At 41.3% G+C, this 21,879-nt stretch overlaps 1 protein-coding gene across 1 annotated transcript in view; it reads right to left on the reverse strand.

Moving 5' to 3' along the window:
- Positions 1 to 692: 692 nt before the first annotated feature.
- dgkzb (diacylglycerol kinase, zeta b) overlaps positions 693 to 21,879 on the reverse strand; it is a gene marked incomplete at its 5' end in the record, with an annotated part of 30,336 nt that continues 9,149 nt past the window's right edge. The window contains 27 exons of the mRNA XM_084168757.1: positions 693 to 2,592; positions 2,908 to 3,007; positions 3,320 to 3,356; positions 3,707 to 3,827; positions 4,101 to 4,144; positions 4,643 to 4,677; positions 4,815 to 4,883; positions 6,075 to 6,179; positions 6,811 to 7,010; positions 9,373 to 9,413; positions 9,574 to 9,643; positions 10,199 to 10,290; positions 10,445 to 10,541; positions 10,947 to 11,150; positions 11,445 to 11,556; positions 14,050 to 14,123; positions 14,446 to 14,508; positions 14,755 to 14,810; positions 14,924 to 15,002; positions 16,812 to 16,952; positions 17,507 to 17,620; positions 17,788 to 17,848; positions 17,974 to 18,056; positions 20,384 to 20,479; positions 20,614 to 20,685; positions 20,760 to 20,876; positions 21,212 to 21,283. Coding sequence (XP_084024883.1) covers positions 2,476 to 2,592; positions 2,908 to 3,007; positions 3,320 to 3,356; positions 3,707 to 3,827; positions 4,101 to 4,144; positions 4,643 to 4,677; positions 4,815 to 4,883; positions 6,075 to 6,179; positions 6,811 to 7,010; positions 9,373 to 9,413; positions 9,574 to 9,643; positions 10,199 to 10,290; positions 10,445 to 10,541; positions 10,947 to 11,150; positions 11,445 to 11,556; positions 14,050 to 14,123; positions 14,446 to 14,508; positions 14,755 to 14,810; positions 14,924 to 15,002; positions 16,812 to 16,952; positions 17,507 to 17,620; positions 17,788 to 17,848; positions 17,974 to 18,056; positions 20,384 to 20,479; positions 20,614 to 20,685; positions 20,760 to 20,876; positions 21,212 to 21,283 — 2,472 coding nt within the window. The 3' untranslated portion in view covers positions 693 to 2,475. The remainder of the gene's footprint in view (positions 2,593 to 2,907; positions 3,008 to 3,319; positions 3,357 to 3,706; positions 3,828 to 4,100; positions 4,145 to 4,642; positions 4,678 to 4,814; positions 4,884 to 6,074; positions 6,180 to 6,810; positions 7,011 to 9,372; positions 9,414 to 9,573; positions 9,644 to 10,198; positions 10,291 to 10,444; positions 10,542 to 10,946; positions 11,151 to 11,444; positions 11,557 to 14,049; positions 14,124 to 14,445; positions 14,509 to 14,754; positions 14,811 to 14,923; positions 15,003 to 16,811; positions 16,953 to 17,506; positions 17,621 to 17,787; positions 17,849 to 17,973; positions 18,057 to 20,383; positions 20,480 to 20,613; positions 20,686 to 20,759; positions 20,877 to 21,211; positions 21,284 to 21,879) is intronic.

The following is a 21,879-nucleotide window of genomic DNA, read 5'->3' on the forward strand; positions in this document are numbered from 1 at the left end:
TTTTTTTTATTTTTTATGTGTATTAAACATATATTAAAGCTGTGAAAAGCAGAATCTTATATTTTTCTCTCGTGGCTTTGTTGGCTGTTGCTTCTCAGGGAAGACTTAATGCCACCACCACCCTAGGTTGTCGGTTCCCTCCTCATGATGAAATGGATCAGTCATGCATTGTTGGACAGTTGCCATTGGAGCCTGCAGCTGGGAAGCTTGGAAAAGTCACATGAAGGCCAACTTGTGGAAGGAAGTCTTCCCCTGTGGACAACTCCCTTTTTCCAACCTAAGAAAATACCAGCCATCAAGCAACGAAACAACCAATAAAATAATCAGCAAACGTTTGCTGATCCCATGGATGTCCACAATCAATCCCAGGGCTTGTATTCACAAATAGTATTATAGTAGGAGTGCTAATCTAAGATGAGGTCCCCACGTCCATGTTAGCCTATTCTTTATGATTGAAAAGGGAAGACTCCTATTCGGAGATGCCCGGATGCCCTTCATTCTATTAACCACAGAAAAGAAGAGCCAATTGAACACAGGTCCCCATGCTTTACCTAATTTAAACGTATCAAGTAACACTAAATGTACAGTATGTTTTAAAGTGAAGAAGTGATAGGGTCATAAATTGCAACAATTCATGTTTAAAGGTTTATTTTTCTCCAAACAAACAGTAATAAACAGGCTTGAAGAGCAAATATACAGTACATCTAATACTTTTTTTAAATACATTTCATACAGGTCTGTCCATTATTCTGGTCACTGTACATAAGTACAAAAATTATCTTTTGAAATCTCTGTAGTTACAAGGGACTGCATATTGGACAGAGCCACAGTAGTCATTCTGACATTCTTAATTGCTTTGATGCTAATTCTCTAAACCTGAATTGCACAGCAACTCAAAACAAAGCATTGATAACACACACACACACATATACGTTTCATAACCCCTTAAAAGCAAAAAATAATAATAATAGGCAGTTCTAGCAAAGATTTGTAAGTATTGATAAAAGCAATCTATATTTCACAATAATCAAGCCATGTTTCTGATAATACTTGTAAAAGTTGTAAAGAGAAAAGTAAACTGATGTTGTAAGATACTTGACTGAGCAGTCAGGTTGTACATACAATAGTGTTTAAATAAGTTTCATCGAGACAAAGGAATGCGAGACAAATTACTGAAAAAGGCTAATAAAGTGAACTGTATTGAACTGATCTTCCGCCTCACATTCCATAAGTGCTCATAAACTGGCTAATATATGAAACATACAAAGAATTGACTAAAGTAGTAATGATGTGCCATTAAAGAATGGATACCGAAGTTCATTTGTGATTTGTGATCATTTTGGGGAATCTGTTCACTGTTTTGTGTTGAATTCTTACTGCACTTATGTAGCATGTAGTAATCAATTTGTAAATAAGAATGTTTCACCTATTTACAGAAAAACTATACATCGCAAAGTACACATTTGGAAAAAGACATCAGATTTACATTGTATGTAACAAACATGGAAACAGTGGGGGGAAAAAATCTAAAAGCTGTGGTATAGAAATATCTAAGAACTGTAAAATGTAATGCACCAAGAGGAATTTCAAGCCACATAGAGAAATACAAAGCATTTAGTGGCAGTGCAAAACTGGCTTTTAATAATGAGTTACTAGGATGCCTGTTTTTATCATATTTGATCATAAGCAAAAATGCAAATAGTTCTCTCTATAAATAGTACAGCATTTCTTAAATATATTGGTTTATCAGTGATAGACATAAGTTATAAGTTAAATATCCAATAGCAGAGCAAATATACTGCCATTCGAGTAAACAACCACATCCAGAGGTCACGAGAATTCAAAAGGAAAGTATGAGCCTTCATACAATATGTCAAAGCATCTATCATATCTCAAGCCCACACTTACACAAACAGTATCCCTGGTTAAAAGCAACCTCCATCCATTTCAATGACACACTCAAACGTTATACATTCCTATAGATACCTTGCCATTGCATATGGAGAAAAATACTAGGTTCATGAAGCCACATTCAGATACAGTTACTCCAGCCCTGAAAATACCCCAAAAAGCAGTTGTTTTATCATTTGCCCTTTCGTTTACATTCGCTTGCTGTGCAGTAGCAGACTTGGACCCATTCGCAATAGAAGAAAAGTGGTTTTCATACATGCACTCTTGACACATAGCACTCAACACTAGTCAAACTGAAGCATCACTAGCAAGCGGATGAAAGGAAGACCTGCCTCCACTGGCTCACCTCTAGACTTCGACCTATACAGTGTAGCCCATAGAAATAGTCATTCTATAGTAATTCTATTTCTATAGTGTAATTAGCCTGGTCTGTTAGAGAGGGAACACACCTCCCACCTTCCTCCCTTGAACCCAGTACAGAGCTTCCGACTGTTAGGTATGGCAAACAGAGAGGGAGAGAGAGAGAGAGAGAGCGTGGTGCGGTCGCGGTAAACAGCGGGATCATCAAACGGCAGTCTCCTGGTCCTCTCGCTGGATCATCTGGTAGTGCTGGCGGTTCTCCAAGTACTCCGCTAGCTCCTGGTCATTGGCCTTCTCCGCACGCCGCTTCGGCGTCTCACCCTGAGGAAGGGAGATTGGTATAAGGGGGTGGAAAGAGAGAGGGGGGTGAAGGGATAGAGAAAGAAGATGGGATGAGAGAGAGAGAGAGAGAGAGAGAGAGAGAGAGAGAGAGAGAGAGAGAGAGAGAGAGAGAGAGAGAGAGAGTGTGAGAGAGAGAGAGAGAGAGAGAGAGAGAGAGAGAGAGAGAGAGAGAGAGAGAGAGAGAGAGAGAGAGAGAGAGAGAGAGAGAGAGAGAGAGTGAGAGAGAAAGAGAGAGAGAGAGAGAGAGAGAGAGGGACAGAGATGGACACAGCCTAATTCATTAAGGTAATTTACCAGAAGGTCAGTCTTCATGAGGGAAGCCCCGGCCTCCACCAGGTAGTGGCAGATGGTCCTCTGACGCGTGAACGCAGCTTTATGGAGAGCCGTCTCCCCTCTGTGTCACACATAGACACACACACACACACACACACACATACACAAAGACACACATGAAATTTGTCACTCAGGTTGTGTTGTAGCTGGGAGCTCTAGGTTTGACCCAGTTGACAGACTTTTTCCAGGAACTAATTCATATAGATGAGGTGATTTTAATTTGAATTATTTGAGGGCAGAGCTAAGCTTTCATAGTAATCAGTAGAGAGTTGACCTCAGAAATAGGCCTTTGGTGTGGAAACCGGTTGCATGACGTTCTGTCAAACTATTTTATGCAGAAAATCAGTAAAAGGAAGTTGACAACATGACTCACGTCTCTTTTTCTGTGACATCCAGGAGAGTGGTAGGTGCTGTGTGTTAAAACATGAACAGGATTCAGATATTGCATCCACTATCTATGTACACACAAGTATTTATAATATAATAATAATATGCCATTTAGCAGACGCTTTTATCCAAAGCGACTTACAGTCATGCGTGCATACATTTTTGACTGTCATTCATGTTGGATGTGTTCAAATGTTTCTTTATGTTTGATCAACAACAGTGAGGGAAAATGTTAATATGTTCATTGGGTTTATATGTGATACTGCAGAGTGCTTCCATTATCGAGAACTTAAGAATTAAACAGTGTCATATCAGTACTTAATACCTAAAGTGATGGGAGTCAACTGCAGTGTTTGATGGGTCAGTCTCCTACCGTGGTCTATGATGTACTTAGCAATCTCCTTGCAGCCCACCTCCACTGCGTAATGGAGTAAGGTACAGCCCAAAGTATCCTGTGTGAAAATATCTGCCCCCTGTTTGTGGAGCTCTGTGAGCTGTGAAAAAAAAGAAAGTTCATTTACAGCCCTTCAACTTGACAGTGCTTCAACTTTACAGTCATTAAACTTTGCAGTGTTTCAATTTGAAAGTACTTCAACTACAGTGCTTCAACTTGCTTTCCCTTTACTGCACCTCAACTTGTAAACCCACATTTGCCTACTATCTTACATTTTTTAAAGTGAGGGGTCAAAAGTCAATGTAAAAACACTGTTAGAGGAGGATGCATGGTAGGAATGAATGCTGTCTAACTAAACGTGTAATTTACTTACCCTTTCGAGATCTTCTGTCTTCACACACTCAATTAACTCAGTTACTGTAAAAACAGAGTAAGGCATCTATACTCTTTACAATTTACTTATGAGGCTTTTCACTATATTTTTGAACAGTGGACCTTAAACAAAGCAAGGCTGAAACCTTTATGTGTGTAAATACAATATGGTTCAAATTAGGGCTGGGCAACATGGCCAAAATATCATAGCACAATATATTTCTTATTTTTGATGGTATTTTATGTTTCTGAATAATGAAAGTTCTAAATATGTTTTGAGTAGTACATGACCATAGGATGGCCACAAATTAATTCAAAGTGGTTTTAATTTTCTTTCTCCATTCTGACTGTATTAAACTCAACCAAACTATTAAACAGCCAAAACTGACAGTGAAGCAGTCCAATTTGTACAACTTTTCATTTATTTAGCACTGTGTCAAAATACCTTTATAGACGGTATTGTAAAAATCCATACTGGTATGGAAGTACGGTTGTACCTATCCATTCAGATTACTGAGAACAAATCAACAGGGGATGTTTTACCTTTTTCAGTATCACATGACAGAGCACTTCCAGAACTGTGAGAAAAGGGCAAAAGACAGATTTGACACAAAGCTAAATGACATTGCACTGAGATGATGATAATCATAACAACTAAAAGCATGGCAAGTAAGCATGGCAGTAAGTGTGACACATACAGAAACAGACAGCATACCTAAGCATGGGTCTGAAATCAGCAATAGTTGTGTGGGACTGATGAACATTGACCATTTTAGGCCCTCTCCTTCAAAGACAAAGACAGGACAAAGCATGGATGACACATCATACACATTAAGGGGTTTGTGAGAAAGCTTGCTTAAAACAAAATGCACTATTATTAAACACAACAATAATTGGGTAAGTGAGCCAGACCTGGGTTCAAATACTATTTAGAGTAGGCCTATTTCAATAACTTTTAAAGACATTTGGTAGTAAGTATTTTTATATTTTTTTATTTGAAAACAAAAGTAGTTGAATATTGGAAATACTGTACACTTGGAAGGTATTGGCATGTATTTGAAAATACTGAAATGCACAGTATTTATACAAATAATTAAATACTCCCATGCATTTGAACCTGGTCTGTTTGGTATTTGAAATAAGGTATTTGGAAATAAGATTTTTGAAAATACTTTCAAAAAGTAAGCAATTTGTAGAAAAGTATTTGAAAATACTTTCAAATACTTCCAAAGGAAGTATTTGATTTGTGCCACCTCATTTGAAAATACCCAAATACACAGAAAATAAGTATTTAAATAACAAATAAATGTATTCGATCCCAGGTTTGGAGTGAGCTAAAATTAGCCTTAGGGAACAATGCTGAATCAAGTTCCTTGGAAGCTTTTGAATACTTGAATGGAACATGTGTATAAATCATTTATCTTATGACTCAATACATACTGAACCTGAGAGAGATGACATGGCTTTGTGACACTTAGCTTTGTCACATCATTGTCTTACGCCAACCGACAGTGCAGGCGGAATTGTCGTGCTATCTGACATAAGACAATGTTGTTACATAGCAAGCCATACTGCTATGCTGATGGCTCACCATGAAGATGAGAACACAGATCCACTATAATTAAAACAAACCCTCATGTATGCTGTGAAGTAGCTATAGTTATAATAACTACCCAATTGTCAACATTTTGAGATCTGATGTTCTACCAACATTGTTTCAAGGTAGTTTGGTTATCGCTCCTGGCCATTGCTCGTGACCAGTATGCTACGATGCCACAACATTAGAATGTAGACACTGATTGAACAGTCATCCAAAAGACACCACAGTTCAACAAGGGTCTGATAATTGATCTGATAAATAAGATTGGTGCAACCATAGGCCAACATTAAATGGACTGATTAATTGGTAAAACCATACTACAACTGAAAATGCCCACTAAGATGTATAGGAATCAGGCTAAAGTCAGGGTCTGACCTGCACAGGCCGGTCTTGGAGGAGGCCTGGGAGTCACTGCTGTGAGCCAGGGCCTCTGTCACCGAGCTGTCACTGGACACCCTCTTCCTCTGGGACTCACTGATCCTGCAGGAGGGGAGGGAGGACAGGTACAGGTTAGTGACTGGGAGAAGGACCACTCAGTACAGTAATAACAGAACTTTTATGTTTTACATTCTCGCCAATATCTACGAATAGAATTGTCATTGTTGCGCTCAAAAGTTTGTGAGTGTGTGTGTGTGTGTGTGTGTAAAATCGGTCGTCAGTCTCTCTGTCTGTGACCCAGCCATGTAGTTGTGTCATCTTCCCTGAGGGGAGCCAACATTCTTTACAGGACCAGATCTGGATAATGAGCTATTGTTCATCACCAGGAACCACACGACCCTCACTGTATTGACTTAACAGGAAAGGGGAGCTTTGGTGGTGCGCAACAGGGAGTGACAGTCAGACAGCAATGAAAGAGGAAGGGAGGTTTGTGTGTGTGTGTGAGTGTGTGTGTGTGTGTGCTTATCTTTTCAAATAAATATGGTTCAAAGATGCAAAGAAACCAAGCTAAAATGCATCCAATTAAAAGATTACCCTGTTCAGTCTCTAAAACATAAAGGGACGGTTTCCCAGACACAGATTAAGTTTAGTTCTAGACTAAAATGCATTTTTAATGGAGATTAGGCTTAATCTGTGTTCAGGAAACCGCCCCGTATAGTGTTCTTCCTCTCACCTGGGTCCTGGGGAGGAGGTGGGTGAGGAGGAGGAGGATGGGAAGGTAAACTGGCGAGATTCGGGCGTTTTGCACTCCCCGTACGAGTCTACCAGGTCGGGCATGCCCGGTGAGGTGCCCACCGTCTCCTTGATGACCAGCTCCGGGTCCAGGATGTAGAGATCGTCCTGGGAGATCTCCGTCACGTAGTTGAGGTGCTCCTTGAGGTTATAACAGTTTATAACTGTGTTTATTAAAGAGTCATGACAGTGGGTCATCACAACATGCCTCATTAAAACCCTGGACAATGGCCTTGCATACTTATAAGCTTTCCCATAATGTCCAGGAGTTTTTCCTAGGCAAGTCATGTGGTCAGGAAAAAAACTATATTTTGTAATAGACTGACATATTCACAAGTCAGTGTTTCCCCTAGGATTGCTTATTTATTTATTTATTTTGTTATTTGTTGTTGGGGGGTGTTGCAAGTACATTATCCATTTGAAATTATACGTTTATAAAACATGTACCCGTAGGCTGCCACTCAACAACAAAAAAAGACGGTTACAAAGACATACAAAGTTTAAGTGATAATAAATTCAGTATAAACAGGAATATAAAACAAAAAAAGAAATAGGCCTCCAACCCGCCATCTCTGGTTGATTGAGAGATTCAAGAAGCTATCATCGTTAAGTAACATAATAGATGCAAAGCATTAAATATTTACATTCATGCAATTCGAAATGAATTTAGTAACTTTGCGCCAAAAGCATTTAACTGCAGGGCACTCTCACATCAAATTGAGGATTGTGCCTACCTGATTTAGGGGACACAGTGAACAGTTGGGAATTTCATCGTAAAATGTTTCCTTGGTATTAAACAATTTAAAATGTATAAGTTGATTGTTCGGATTAAGGGATGCCAAGGTCATCTTTTTTTATTTCTCTTCCAGTTAAAGAGTAGTTCAGATTCAATTAGATCTGTAGACGATACTTTTTTAATGGCTAGCTCAGAATATGAGCTTTCCAAAAGTTGTTAATATATTATAGAGATCAGTCCCATTCAGAGCCCAGATAATTTATTTATAAATCCCATCATTGGATGGTTCGGTAGTTGGGTTTCCCAAAGGACTCCATAGGCCAGCATAGCTGACCTAAGTTGTATGTATAGAAAAAAGGATTTGCCTGGTAATGTGTATGCATCTTTCAAATCTTGGAATGTTCTCAAACCTGTACTGTCCATGATATCGCATGGGTATGGATTCCACATTTGGACCGCTGGGGTGATGCAAAAGGCCGCCCTCTAGATCGCAAGGCGTTATTGTGAAATATTAGAGTATGGGCATGCTATTTTGATTCCAGTTACACTCTTTTTCAATTTTGCGGCAAATAGAAATAGTTTGACCAATAATAGGACCAAAGCGTAGTTTACATTGTTTAAGGGATATATCAGTGAAGCCCACCTCTTCCAGTGCAATAAGAGACCCCATATTTCACTCTATACTCAGCCAGGGGGCGGAAGAATCATGTCTAAACAAATTTAGGATGGGATGAAATGCTAGTGCCTGGAAATACAATTTTATTTTATTTTGCTATGGATGGTCCTTCTTTCCCTCTTTGTAAGTTTGTTAATTTTATCCGGGATCGTTTACCTTGACATATACATTTTTAAGCCGAACTATGAAGGGGGAGCCATGGGAACCATTGAACTACCGAAATTCAGCCATTAATTTTAGATATTAATAGATATTCTGCCGGTTAAAGCAACTGTGATATTAGTCCATCTACTGAGGTCAGATTGAATTGAGCGTTCTGTTAAAGTTTCTGGGGAAGGAAGGAAATATATCTATTCCCAAATATTTAAAATGTATGCACTCACTAACTGTAAGTCCCTCTGGATAAGAGTGTCTGCTAAATGACTAAAATGTAAATGTAAATGTAAAATAGGAAACGATTGGGATTCCATAAGTACCGATGGAGTCCTGCTTCGGGGTCTTGAGAGGCAGAAGGACAGATTTGGTTCGATTTATTTTATAACCTGAGATGGAAGTGAATTTGTCTATGATCTTCAAAGCTTTTGGGAGGGATTGAGCTTTTGGGAGGGATTGAAATACATTGTCTAGTTAAAGTAAGATATTGTCGGTGTATAATGAGATGACTTGATCCATAGGTTTTTGATATATTGGTGTAATTTCTTTTGATTGTCGAATTGCCTGGGCCAGGGGCCCCTAGGATTTTTTTTTCAGCAGCGGTGGCAAAGCTACCTGAAGTATATGGGAACAGCATGCTAGCTGTTATAGACTCCATAAACTTCTAGTCATTGATTGCACTAACGCTAGTTAGCAAATGCGCTAATGCTAGTTAGCAACTTCCTTCAAACTGCATGCAAGACATAAAAAGGGTATGCATGAGTTCATCTGCCTATGGGTAAGTAGAAAAAGGGCCTAATTGCCTAAATCTTGCACTATCCATTTAAAAAAGTTATAGAAATAAATAAAAATTACATCATATTTTTTGGAGTGGTGGCAACGATTTAGCATTGGTGGGCCACAGATGCTAAATGAATATAGGGGAAACAAGTACATACCTGAGCACGGTCTATCCTGTAGAATCGATCAGCAGTTGTGCCTGAAAAGAAAGCAAACACCTTTCTGAATCTACATGTCCCTGTCCATATACTGACATTGCATACCTGGACAGAAACTTAATGCTGCATTTCAATTGTTTCCTAAATGAGGAAGCTAGTTCTCTTATAAAATACTCTCTTTGTTCAGGTAGCAATACTTACAGTCAAGGAAGCACCATTTGGGGGAAAGCTTTTGTGACGACAGCCTCTCTGATTTCACAGCATCACTTTCCTGTAAGAGAATAATAGAACAGCGTAATTATGTCATCGAATTTCCTACTGGTTGGACAGCAAGTAACATCTTTATAAGCCAGGTACTTCAGTTCTTTCAGAAGAGCATATGTAGCTCGTGTGCATGTCACACATCAGTTTGTTCCCTGAAGTACATCTGAGCTCCACTAGGGAGCACAGCAGACAACATGAAGTCTATCATATGGTCAATTATTTAAGGACACTCCCTCATTTTCCTCTCTTCTCTCACTCTCTCACTCTCACCCCAGTTCCTTTTCTCTCGCTTTTACTTCTTTTGACACTCATTCATTCTTTCGCCCACACCTATTTCCTCTCTCTCTCTCTCATTCTCACTCTTTCATTCTCTACCACACTACCTATAAATGGACCTGGCCAATCCGTACTCCCACTCCTCCCTACAGTTGCGGGCACCAAAAAGTTAGGTTGCGTCACCGTATCGGCAGAACAATTGCCGCAATGTGTGTGCAACAGGGTTTTTAAAAACGCTTTTAGTTCCCACAACTGTACGTCTCCTACATGCTCCTCCTGTACACACCTCTTCCAGACTGTCCTGCAGACTCTCAATGTGTGAACGGCAGTTCTCCAGATCGCTGTCTCCTGGGACCGTGATGATGCCCAGTGGGATAGCTAAGACAGGGAAAAGACATTCAGTTACAGTAGTTTGCTAATGGGCTGGAGCAAAAGCCTGCATGTATGGATCTGCGATATCCCTGCCATAGTGGTGTCCTTAGTAAAGGAATGACAGAGGTGCAGTGTGTAGAATATGTATGTTTATACTCACAGGCCTCTTTGAGCTTGTCCTTGTCGTAGTGCAGGGCCTCATAAGCGTGCATACTGATCCTGCTCACTCTGATCTGCAGCTTCTCAGGAACCGGCTGCTGACTGAGAGGACACAGACAGAAACATGATGTTTGTACATATTGTATAGGTCAGTGTTTCTTAATGCTGGTCCTGGGGACCCAAAGGAGTACACATTTTAGTTGTTGCCCTAGTACTACACACCTGATTCCACTAATCAACTCATCAAACCTTTGATTAGTGGAATCAGGTGTTTATGCTAGGGCAAAAACTAAAATGTGCACCCTTATGGGTCACTAAGACCAGGATTAAGAAACACTGGTATAGGTTATTATTGGCCGGGAGAGAGCTACTAGACATCCATATGGAATCAAATGGGTAGCCTTAACTCTAGCCTCGACTACAATCATTCTAGGTTTCTGATCAAGCCAATTCTGGAATGGGAATACAGTGTTGAGGTCTGGTATCACAAGGTTTAGGGCTACTAACTCATTGAGCTGGGGCATGGAGATCCTCCTCTTGGTCTTCTGCACCATGTTGGCCTGGTTCCTCAGGTTGATGTGGATGACGGAGGGGGCCAGCTTACAGGGCTCGCCGTCCACCTGCATGGGGATGGACTTGTACGTGGTCAGGGTCACTTCCTTACACTGGTTCAACCTCTCGCCGTGACCGCCCACCTGCAGAGTGGCCTGGAGGGACGGAGAGGAAGAGAGAGAGAGAGAGAGAGAGGACATTGAACTGAATTGAATACATTTTATTGATCCCCAAAGCGAAATTGAGAGATACTGATGAAAGATAAACAATGATGTTGTAATGAAAACAACATTCCGACAACAAAATATATAAGACGAAAGAGTCCAATGGTGCTTAAAATAACAAAATAGATATGCACAAAGTCTACAATGTGCAGGTTAGGCTGTACAAATGGTAATGAATATATTCCATGAGATGTGAGAGGACATCAGGTACGGTTGAGAGCTCACCAGAGAGGTCATGGTGAATCCGATGACCTCGATGCAGCCGTCGTCATGTCTTTGCGGCTCAAAGTCAAGGTGCTCACTGGGGTGACCCCATGGCTTGGTGCCGGCACAGTAACTGCAGCACACAATAAATACAACACTTGATAAAAGGTATATAATGCATAATTCTTTATAACTTGTTGCAAACATGTATGAGCCTTTATTATGTCTTTTAATAAGACTTCTAATATGGTATGTCTCTCTATTAAGGAAATGTTCTACCGACTCAAAATGGCTGGTATTTTGTCAGGCTATAGAAATGTACTAGAGGTCCCGTGTAGCTCAGTTGGTAGAGCATGGCGCTTGCAACGCCAGGGTTGTGGGTTCGATTCCCACGGGGGGCCAGTATGAAAATGTATGCACTCACTAACTGTAAGTCGCTCTGGATAAGAGCGTCTGCTAAATGACTAAAATGTAAATGTCATCTCCTATTTCCGCAATGACCTCTTCTGTGACAGCATGGGCAGAGCTATTGAGGGCCATCTTCAATTTAAAGTAGTCCATGTATTACTTATTACTTACTTCTATGAGTGTATAGGGATAGATTTGTAAATAAACTGAAAAGGTGCATACCACCACCTACTGTGCTGGAGTGTGTATGGTCTGAACAGGTAAAAGCTAAGGGTGGTGATTTACTGCCACCTGCAGCGGTTATAGAATGTTTGCTCAGGAGTATAATTCATTGGCTGACCCCTCCTGCTGACCTGGATGGAATGATGGGGATCCTTCATTGACCCATAGCAAGTCCCATGCAAAACAGGCTCTATGAGTCATGCACATAATGAGATGAATATATCACATTATAAGGGTGTCATACAGTACATGCTCATGATAAGTCTTACAATGCCGTATAACAGCATCATAATGCATATCTACAGCACAGAGGAACAGGTGGAATACTGGTCCATTTGTATCGTTCTGTGTGTCCATTCAATTGATTTAATGCCTATAAATGGGAGTGTATACAGTGCATTCGGAAAGTATTCAGACCCCTTGACTTTTTCCACATTTTGTTACATTACAGCCTTATTCTAAAATGGATGAAATCGTTTTTCCCCTCATCAATCTACACACAATACCCCATAATGACAAAGCAAAAACAAGTTTAGAAGTTTTTGCAAATGTATTAAAAATAAAAAACGGAAATATCACATTTACATAAGTGTTTTAGACCCTTTACTCAGTACTTGTTGAAGCACCTTTGGCAGCGATTACAGCCTTGAGTCTTCTTGGGTATGATGCTACAAGCTTGGCACACCTGTATTTGTGGAGTTTCTCCCATTCTTCTCTGCAGATCCTCTCAAGCTCTGTCAAGTTGGATGGGGAGCGTCGCTGCACAGCTATTTTCAGGTCTCTCCAGAGATGTTCGATCGGGTTCAAGTCCGGGCTCTGGCTGGGCCACTCAAGGAAATTCAGAGACTTGTCCCGAAGCCACTCCTGCATTGTCTTGGCTGTGTGCTTAGGGTCATTGTCCTGTTGGAAGGTGAACCTTCGCCCCAGTCTGAGGTCCTGAGCGCTCTGGAGCAGGTTTTCATCAAGGATCTCTCTGTACTTTGCTCCGTTCATCTTTCCCTCAATCCTGACTCGTCTCCCAGTCCCTGCCGCTGAAAAACATCCCCACTGCATGATACTGCCACCACCATGCTTCACCATAGGGATGGTGCCAGGTTTCCTCCAGACGTGACACTTGGCATTCAGGCCAAAGAGTTAAATCTTGGTTTCATCAGACCAGAGGATCTTGTTTCTGATGGCCTGAGAGTCCTTTAGGTGCCTTTTGGCAAACTTCAAGCAGGCTGTCATGTGCCTTTTACTGAGGAGTGGCTTCTGTCTGGCCACTCTACCGTAAAGGCCTGATTGGTGGAGTGCTGCAGAGATGGTTGTCCTTCTGGAAGGTTCTCCCATCTCCACAGAGGAACTCTGGAGCTCTGTCAGAGTGACCACCGGGTTCTTGGTCACCTACCTGACCAAAGCCCTTCTCCCCCGATTACTCAGTTTGGCCGGGTGGACAGCTCTAGGAAGAGTCTTGGTGGTTCCAAACTTCTTCCATTTAAGAATGATGGAGGCCATCGTGTTCTTGGGGACCTTCAATGCTGCAGAAATGTTTTGGTACCCTTCCCCAGATGCCTCGACACAATCCTGTCTCGGAGCTCTACGGACAATTCCTTCGACCTCATGGCTTGTTTTTTGCTCTGACATGCACTGTCAACTGTGGGACCTTATATAGACAGGTGTGTGCCTTTCCAAATCATGTCCAATCAATTGACTTTACCACAGGTGGACTCCAATCAAGTTGTAGAAACGTCTCAAGGATGATCAATGGAAACAGGATGCACCTGAGCTCAATTTCGAGTCTCATAGCAAAGGGTCTGAATAATTACGTAAATATGGTATTCTTATTCGCTTTGTCATTATGGGGTATTGTGTGTAGACTGATGAGGAATTTGTATTTATTTAATCCATTTTAGAATAAGGCTGTAACGTAACAAAATGTGGAAAAAGTCAAGGGGTCAGAAGACTTTCCGTATGCACTGGAGTGTCCCATCAGTTTCAAAATATTCTAAATGTTTACCTGGGAATGTTGAGGAACACAAGACACTGCAACTTCAGGTCCTGGACTTTGGAGGTGAGGTCTGTGCCGTCACACTGATGAAGAGGGGTTTCAGAGAAACAGAGTACAGACCATAGAGTTACACATACAGTCCCAGTCAAAAGTTTGGAAAGAAAAACCCTTGAATGAGTAAGTGTGTCCAAACTTTTGACGGGTACTGAATATCTCTAGAAGGGACATTGGTATCCTAGAAACATGCCTAAAAATCTACCATCTTCGCCAGGAAAATTTTAATTCTAGAAACGGATCAAATATGGTATTTAGACACTCAGTCTTGGGACACATCCACATTCTTTAACATTGTGCTCTGGGTCTTAGTCCCATTCAGGTCTACAACAGGTTTAGAAGTCCACTCACCACAACTTTAATGTGTTTGGCAAGGTCTTTGGAGCTGCCGCTCAGAAAGTCAGAGAAGGCCGTCTGCAATAAAGAATCCAATAAAGAATCAGGTTCGTCTTCAGTAGGAAAACAGTTTGAAACAAAGTGAAATGGGGATGTACTATCTGAACTTGTCCAATAAGAATGCTGGCTTTCCGTTTAAAACCGTTTTGAAACATTTTGCCCTAATGAACATGACCTAGATATAAAGTAAAGCAAATCAGACACAGAGCAAACAACTCCATAGTGGGAGAGGAGCAAAGTTATATATTTTGTCAAAGCACTCACCCCTGCATAGAACATCTTATTCCGCAAACGGCTGTTGAATTTCTCTGGGTTGGCCTCTAAGGAGAGAGAGACTGCTTTAGACTTCCGCTGTAGTAACATTTATTATAGTGACTCATTTCAGCTAGCAAAAGTAATTTCAGCTAGCGAAATATGCTACTTTTTGACAAACCTCTGGACTCGTGGAACCCCAGTGTGACATGAGCGTCGAAGCCAAGGCTGAAGTAGTTGTTGAAGACATCAATTGGGAGCTAACAGACAAAGCAGAGACACATGATGTCAACAGAAATACAGTGCCCTCTGTTATTATTGGGACAGTGACAAATGTTTCGTTTTTTTGGCTCTGTACTCCAATACTTTTGGGGGGACTATGTACAAAAAGTGCTCTAATTTCTAATAGCATCAAATTTAAGCGGACAGTCTGCACTTTAACCTCATAGTCATTGTATCATTTCAAATGCAAAGTGCTGGAGTACAGAGCCAAAACAACAACAAGAAAATGTTTCATACATGTTCAAATCCCATAATCAAATCAAACTTTATTTAAAGTGCATTTAAAATCCCAACACACTTCAAATTAAAACAATAATAAAATAATATAAAAAACAGAGGTTGTGCAAAAACTTACAGATATTAAAAGCTTGGCTAAAAAGGTGGGTTTTTAAAAGTGATTTAAAAACCTCAAATGGCGTCTGCCCCTCTTACCTGACAGGGCAAGCTGTTCCACAAATTAGGTACTTTACTAGAGAACACTCCGTCCCCCGCCTTGGTTCTGCATCTGGGAACCATAAGCAGACCGGCTCCTTGGGAGCGGAGCGCCCTCACTGGGTTGCATTGAACAAGCATGTCCGTCAGATAAAAGGGGGCAAGGCCATGCAGTGCCTTAAAAGTTAAGAGTGAGATCTTAAAATCAGACCGATAGTTTACAGGCAGCCAGTGTAGCGCAGATAAAACTGGAGTGATGTGTTCATGCCTTCTAGTGTTAGTTAAAATCTGAGCTGCAGTGATCTGTACAAGTTGTAGGCTTCTAATATTACAGTCTGAACAGCTGGAGAGGAGGGCATTACAATAGTCTAGCCTAGATGAAACAAATGCATGGATGAAGTGTCTAATTATGGAAATGTTCCTGAGATTGAAGTATGCTGTTCTGGATGTGCTTTTTATGTGGTTGTCAAAAGTAAGGCCGGGGTCAAAGGTAACACCAAGGTTTTTAACCATGTTTGATGTAATGAGACAACCATCAATGTTGAGAGTGAGGTCTGACACTTTGTTTCTAAATGTATTGTGGCCAAGTAGCATCATTTTCGTCTTATCAGAGTTTAAAAGCAAGAAGTTGGTTGTCATCCAGTGTTTAACATCTGTGTCTCAAGCATCATCTGGTTTAAAATATAAATACAACTGGGAATCATCAGCGTTGCAACGAAATTGTATGTTGTGCTTACAGATGACATTACCAAGGGGTAGCATGTACAAGGAAAATAAAAGGGGTCCAAGCACAGAACTTCGGGGAACGCCACATTCAACCTTGGAACATTCAGATGAATTATCGCCCAGCTGAACAAATTGATACCACTCAGAGACGTATGATTTGAACCAGTTGAGAACCTGTCCTCGTAGACCAACCAAGTATTCTATACTCTTAGTGAGAATAGCATGATCAATCGTATCGAAGGCAGCACTTACATCTAAAAGAAGAAAAATTGAGATGTGACCACGGTAAGAGGACAACATTAGGTCATTTACTACCTTGACAAGCGCAGTCTCAGTGCTGTGAAATGGTCTAAAACTGTATTGGGAGGTTTCAAAGATACTGTGTGATGTCTGCTGCTGGGCTACGGCCTTCTCTAGTATCTTAGAAAAGAAGGGGAGTTTTGAGATCGGCCTAATTACAGCCAATTTAAGAGACTGATCATAGCATAACCTTCAAAAACATATTAAGCAATTACAAACGACATCATTGAATCGCATTTAAAAAAACTATGTTATGCTTGTGATGTCCTTATCTAAATTAGCCCATACGCTTTTGACGGCTGGTGTGAGACACTCTAAACTGAGTTAACCTTGTCTGTCTGGTGCTCGTCTTTCTCCTCGTGACCGGCCTCTGGGTTGGGCTCCACCAGGAGGTTCCAGCGGTCCAACTGCACCATGTTCCCATCCTCCACATGAGACAGGATCTTAGACACTGGCTCATCAGTGTAGCCCTGCGGGAAAAGACGAGAGAGGAATTTCATAAAACCAAAAGAAAAAAACATACATCCTCAATATCTAACTGAAATATTTTAAACAATACTGAAACAATGCAACTTGTATTGTGTTAATCTGATTGTGTCTTTTCTTGCTATTGTGTCTCATTCCTCATAGATTTGCCTCTCTGATGACACAAGATAGCCTACTTAGCCTACCCAAGATAGTCTATAGCCTAACAGCGATTCAATAGCCCATGGTATTTTTAAGCAATAAGGCCCAAGGGGGTGTGGTATATGACCAATATACTACGGCTAATGGCTGTTCTTAACCACGATGCAACGCGGAGTGCCTGAATACAGCCCTTAGCCGTGGTATATTGGCAATCCCCAGAGGTGCCTTATTGCTATTATAAACTGGTTACCAACATAATTAGAACAGTAAACAAGTAATTTTGAATCATACCCGTGGTATATACCACGCAGCATCCTGGAGCCAAACTACATGGTTAATAATCTAGGATAAATCCCTAGTTCATGGTGTGGTTCCACACAGTGAGCCAGCCACTCACCCCTCCCCAGTTGAGAGTCCTGGCCAGGTCGTTCCCCGTCCCCAAGGGCAGGACAGCCACGGCAGGCGCAGGGTTCAACTGGAGCTGGTCCAGGACAGACAGGATCCAACCCACCTGGCGAACCAGGTAATTAGAACAAGAATTCACTTCCTGAATGGCACATGCCACAGTCAGAGGCAGACAGTGAACTACTCCTCTCCTTATAGTCCTTATATGCATTACGTTCCAGGAATAATTAATTATAATATTACTAATGTGAAGCTCTGATGTCTAGTACTCACTGTTCCATCCCCTCCACATGCCAAAATCCGCAGGTTGGGCACTTTGGAATACATTTCCAACCTTGAGGGGAAAAAACACAACCGGGGACACCAATTAAAAACACAACAACTGCTTACATTGAAATATCATTGTAAACATGACCAAAGTGTTAAGGTTTGTTAATGCAGCGGCTGTGTGTTTCTTACCCCTCCTTGGGCCCTCCCTGGGTGAGGTCAAACACCTGTCGGGGGTTGAGGTACCACATGAACGACTGGATGATCTTGGCTCCCTGGAAAACAATAGACATGAGTGTCGCAGAGGTGATTTGGAATTAGGGCTGTGGCGGTCACTCAATTTTGTCAGCCGGTAATTGTCATGCAAATGACTGCCGGTCTCACGGTAATTTACCAATAATTAACATAAACACGTTTAGCATCTCCGGGCCTCCACGCATACAAGCTGCCTTTGGAACACCTACATTTAAAAAAGTTAAATAAATCAATTTAATATTGCCTATACCATCACAATAACATCTATTATTTACTTGTCCTCATAATTCAGATTATTAAAATTCAATCATGAAGTGTTCAGAAAGTGATTAGAGGGACAATAGAGCGCTGCGTACCAGGCCATTAGCGAAGGCCGTTAACTAATTTGGTAGACTACCCATCAGCGCCATTCGTTTGCGAAGTTTTGGATGGGATTACCGTGACCAACAGTCACAAGGAATTTAACTACGTTATGAATCGTTACTGCCAGTGTGGCGGTAATACAGTCACCGCGACAGCCTTATTTGGAATCCCATTCACGTGATGAGGTAGCCCTGTCTGAGATTATTAACCAATATGTCGCTCTCAAACCTAAAATAATTTACTGTAATGTTTAAGCTGTTGGGTCCCACAATGCATGGACATCATCAGTAATTCATTCGTAAACTAAGGGATGTAGACAGTGTAACTCTAACTTCAACGTAATTCTCTCATTGACATCAATGCATTCGGAAAGTATTCAGAGCCCTTGACTTTTTCCACATTTTGTTACGTTACAGGCTTATTCTAAAATGTATTAAATAGGTTGTTGTTTTTTCTTCTCATCAATCTACACACAATAACCCATAATGACAAAGCAAAAACAATTTTTGAAATATCACATTAACGTTTACATAAGTATTCAGACCCTTTACTCAGTACTTTACACTATTTATATAAATGACCCTTTACAATGTCTTGTAAATGTTGTTACATATGGTCCCCTGTAGGTCAATTGGTAGAGCATGGCGCTTGTAACGCCAGGGTAGTGGGTTCGATCCCCGGGACCACCCATACGTAAAAATGTATGCACGCATGACTGTAAGTCGCTTTGGATAAAAACGTCTGCTAAATGGCATATCATATCATACTTTGTTGAAGCACCTTTGGCAGTGATTACAGCCTCAAGTCTTCTTTGGTGTGACGCTACAAGCTTGGCACACCTGTATTTGGGGAGTTTCTCCCATTCTTCTCTGCAGATCCTCTCAAGCTCTGTCAGGTTGGATGGGGAGCGTTGCTGCACAGCTATTTTCAGGTCTCTCCAGAGATGTTCGATCGGGTTCAAGTCCACTCAAGGACATTCAGAGACTTGTCCCGAAGCCAGTCCTGCGTTGTCTTGGCTGTGTGCTTAGGGTCGTTGTCCTGATGGAAGGTGAACCTTCGCCCCAGCCTGAGGTCCTGAGCGCTCTCGAGCAGGTTTTCATCAAGGATCTCTCTGTACTTTTCTCCGTTCATCTTTCCCTCGATCCTGACTAGTCTCCCAGTCCCATGATGCTGCCACCACCATGCTTCACCGTAGGGATGGTGCCAGGTTTCCTCCAGACGTGACGCTTGGCATTCAGGCCAAAGAGTTCAATCTTGATTTCATCAGACCAGAGAAGCTTGTTTCTCAGTCCTTTAGGTGCCTTTTGGCAAACTTCAAGCGGGCTGTCATGTGCCTTTTACTGAGGAGTGGCTTCCGTCTGGCCACTCTACTATAAATGGAGGCCACTGTGTTCTTGGGGACCTTCAATACTGCAGAAATATTTTGGTACCCTTCCCCAGATCTGTGCCTCGACACAATCCTGTCTCGGAGCTCTACAGACAATTCCTTCGACCTCATGGCTTGGTTTTTGCTCTGACATGGACTGTCAACTGTGGGACCTTATATAGACAGGTGGGTGCCTTTCCAAATCATGTCCAATCAATTGAATTTACCACAGGTGGACTCCAATCAAGTTGTAGAAAGATCTCAAGGATGATCAATGTAAACAGGATGCACGTGAGCTCAATTTCGAGTCTCATAGCAAAGGCTCTGAATACTTACGTAAATAATGTATTTCTGTTTTTTATTTTTTATACATTTGCAAACATTTATAAAAACCTGTTTTCACTTTTTCATTATGGGGTATTGTGTGTAGATTGATGGGGACAATTTTTTATTTAATCAATTTTAGAATAAGGCTGTAACGTAACAAAATGTGGTAAAAGTCAAGGGTTCTGAATACTTTCTGAATGCACTGTATGTTTGAGTTGTGTGGACAAATCTAAAGGATTCAACCCCATACATAGTGGTTTCAAGGGCGCTGTGGATATTGAGCAAACACACCTGGTTGCCTCCACTTTTGGGGTTGACGAACACCAGCAGAGGTTTCATGAGTTGCGAGGGAACAGGCTTCACTATGAAGGGCTTCCATCGACCATCCTGGAGCAGAGAAAACAGTTGAGACAGGAAGATCGCCGCCTCTGTTATCTCAATGTTCTCATCAACAAATGAGACAACATAAGAGGACATTATCATAATCACAATAGTTTTTATGTTAATATGATTTTCCTTACCTCTACTACCTTCTTACTCGGTTTTCCTTTCAGAGATGTGCGTTTCTTCTTTTTACTTGATTTTAATGACGTCTGAGGAGACAAACAATTACATCCATTGAATCAACATAACTGTGTTTGTGTGTGTGTGTTGATCATTGCAGTACCTGCGGTTTGCGGACCCGTATGATCCAGGTGGGCGGCACTATGACGGAGGCGTGAGCTCCCAGCGAGCAAGTCTCCTCTATCTGCTGTAGCATGAAGCACGTCACCTTGTTGTGATACTGGACAGAGGAGAGTACAACAATCAATACCATACCAAAGTTACCAAAGTCAGGATACACTCTCTGCTCCAACCTGAAATATCCATCTCAAACTGACCCAAAGTCAGTCTGTCCCAATTTGCTCCCCATCCCTTCCCCTTGACCTTAACGTTTCTATGTTTGCAGAACTGTAATGTGTAAGAAAAACAGTGGAAGCTCGACCACTAAACTGCTTATACCTATCCAGACCCTTCAGATATGCAAACATCGAAGAGTTAGGGCCAAGGGAAAAGGGTTGGGTGTGAATCGGGACCGGCTGTAACAGTTGATACAGTCTATGGACTGCTGGTACTTACTGCCTGTTTGCACCAAGAACAGCTGATTGCAACAATCTCTTTACTATGGAATGAGAACTTCTGTTGGAAACCCTGTAGAGGAATAAGTAACATTTTACAAATTTGCATTAAGACAGCTCTAAATAGTTTGCAGTACTTCAGTATCCGTAGAGCAGGGGTGTCAAACTCATTCCATGGAGGGCCTAGTGTCTGCAGGTTTTTGGTTTTTCCTTTCAATTAAACCTTAGACAACCAGGTGTGGGGAGTTCCTTACTAATTAGTGACCTTCATTCCTTTAATCAAGTACAAGGGAGGAGCGGAAACCCACAGCCACTCGTTCCTCCGTGGAATGAGTTGGACACCTGTACTGTAGAGTGAGCTCCAAAAGTATTGGGACAGTGACAAATGTTTTGTTGTTTTGGCTCTGTACTCCAGAAATTTGGATTTGAAATGATTATTACGATGAGTACAAACTGTAAGCTTTAATTTCATTCATATCAGGTGAACCATTTAGAAATTACAGCACTTTTTGTACATAGTCCCCAAATTTAAAAGGGGACCAAAAGTATTGGAACAAATTCACTTATATGTGTATTAAAGTAGTCAAAAGTTTTGTATTTGGTACCATATTCCTAGCACGCAATGATTACATTAAGCTTGTGACTCTACATGATTACGGATAGTCCTGA

The sequence above is a fragment of the Coregonus lavaretus genome (genome assembly GCF_964263955.1).
Source record: "Coregonus lavaretus genome assembly, chromosome: 9".
NCBI classification, from domain to species: Eukaryota; Metazoa; Chordata; class Actinopteri; order Salmoniformes; family Salmonidae; genus Coregonus; species Coregonus lavaretus.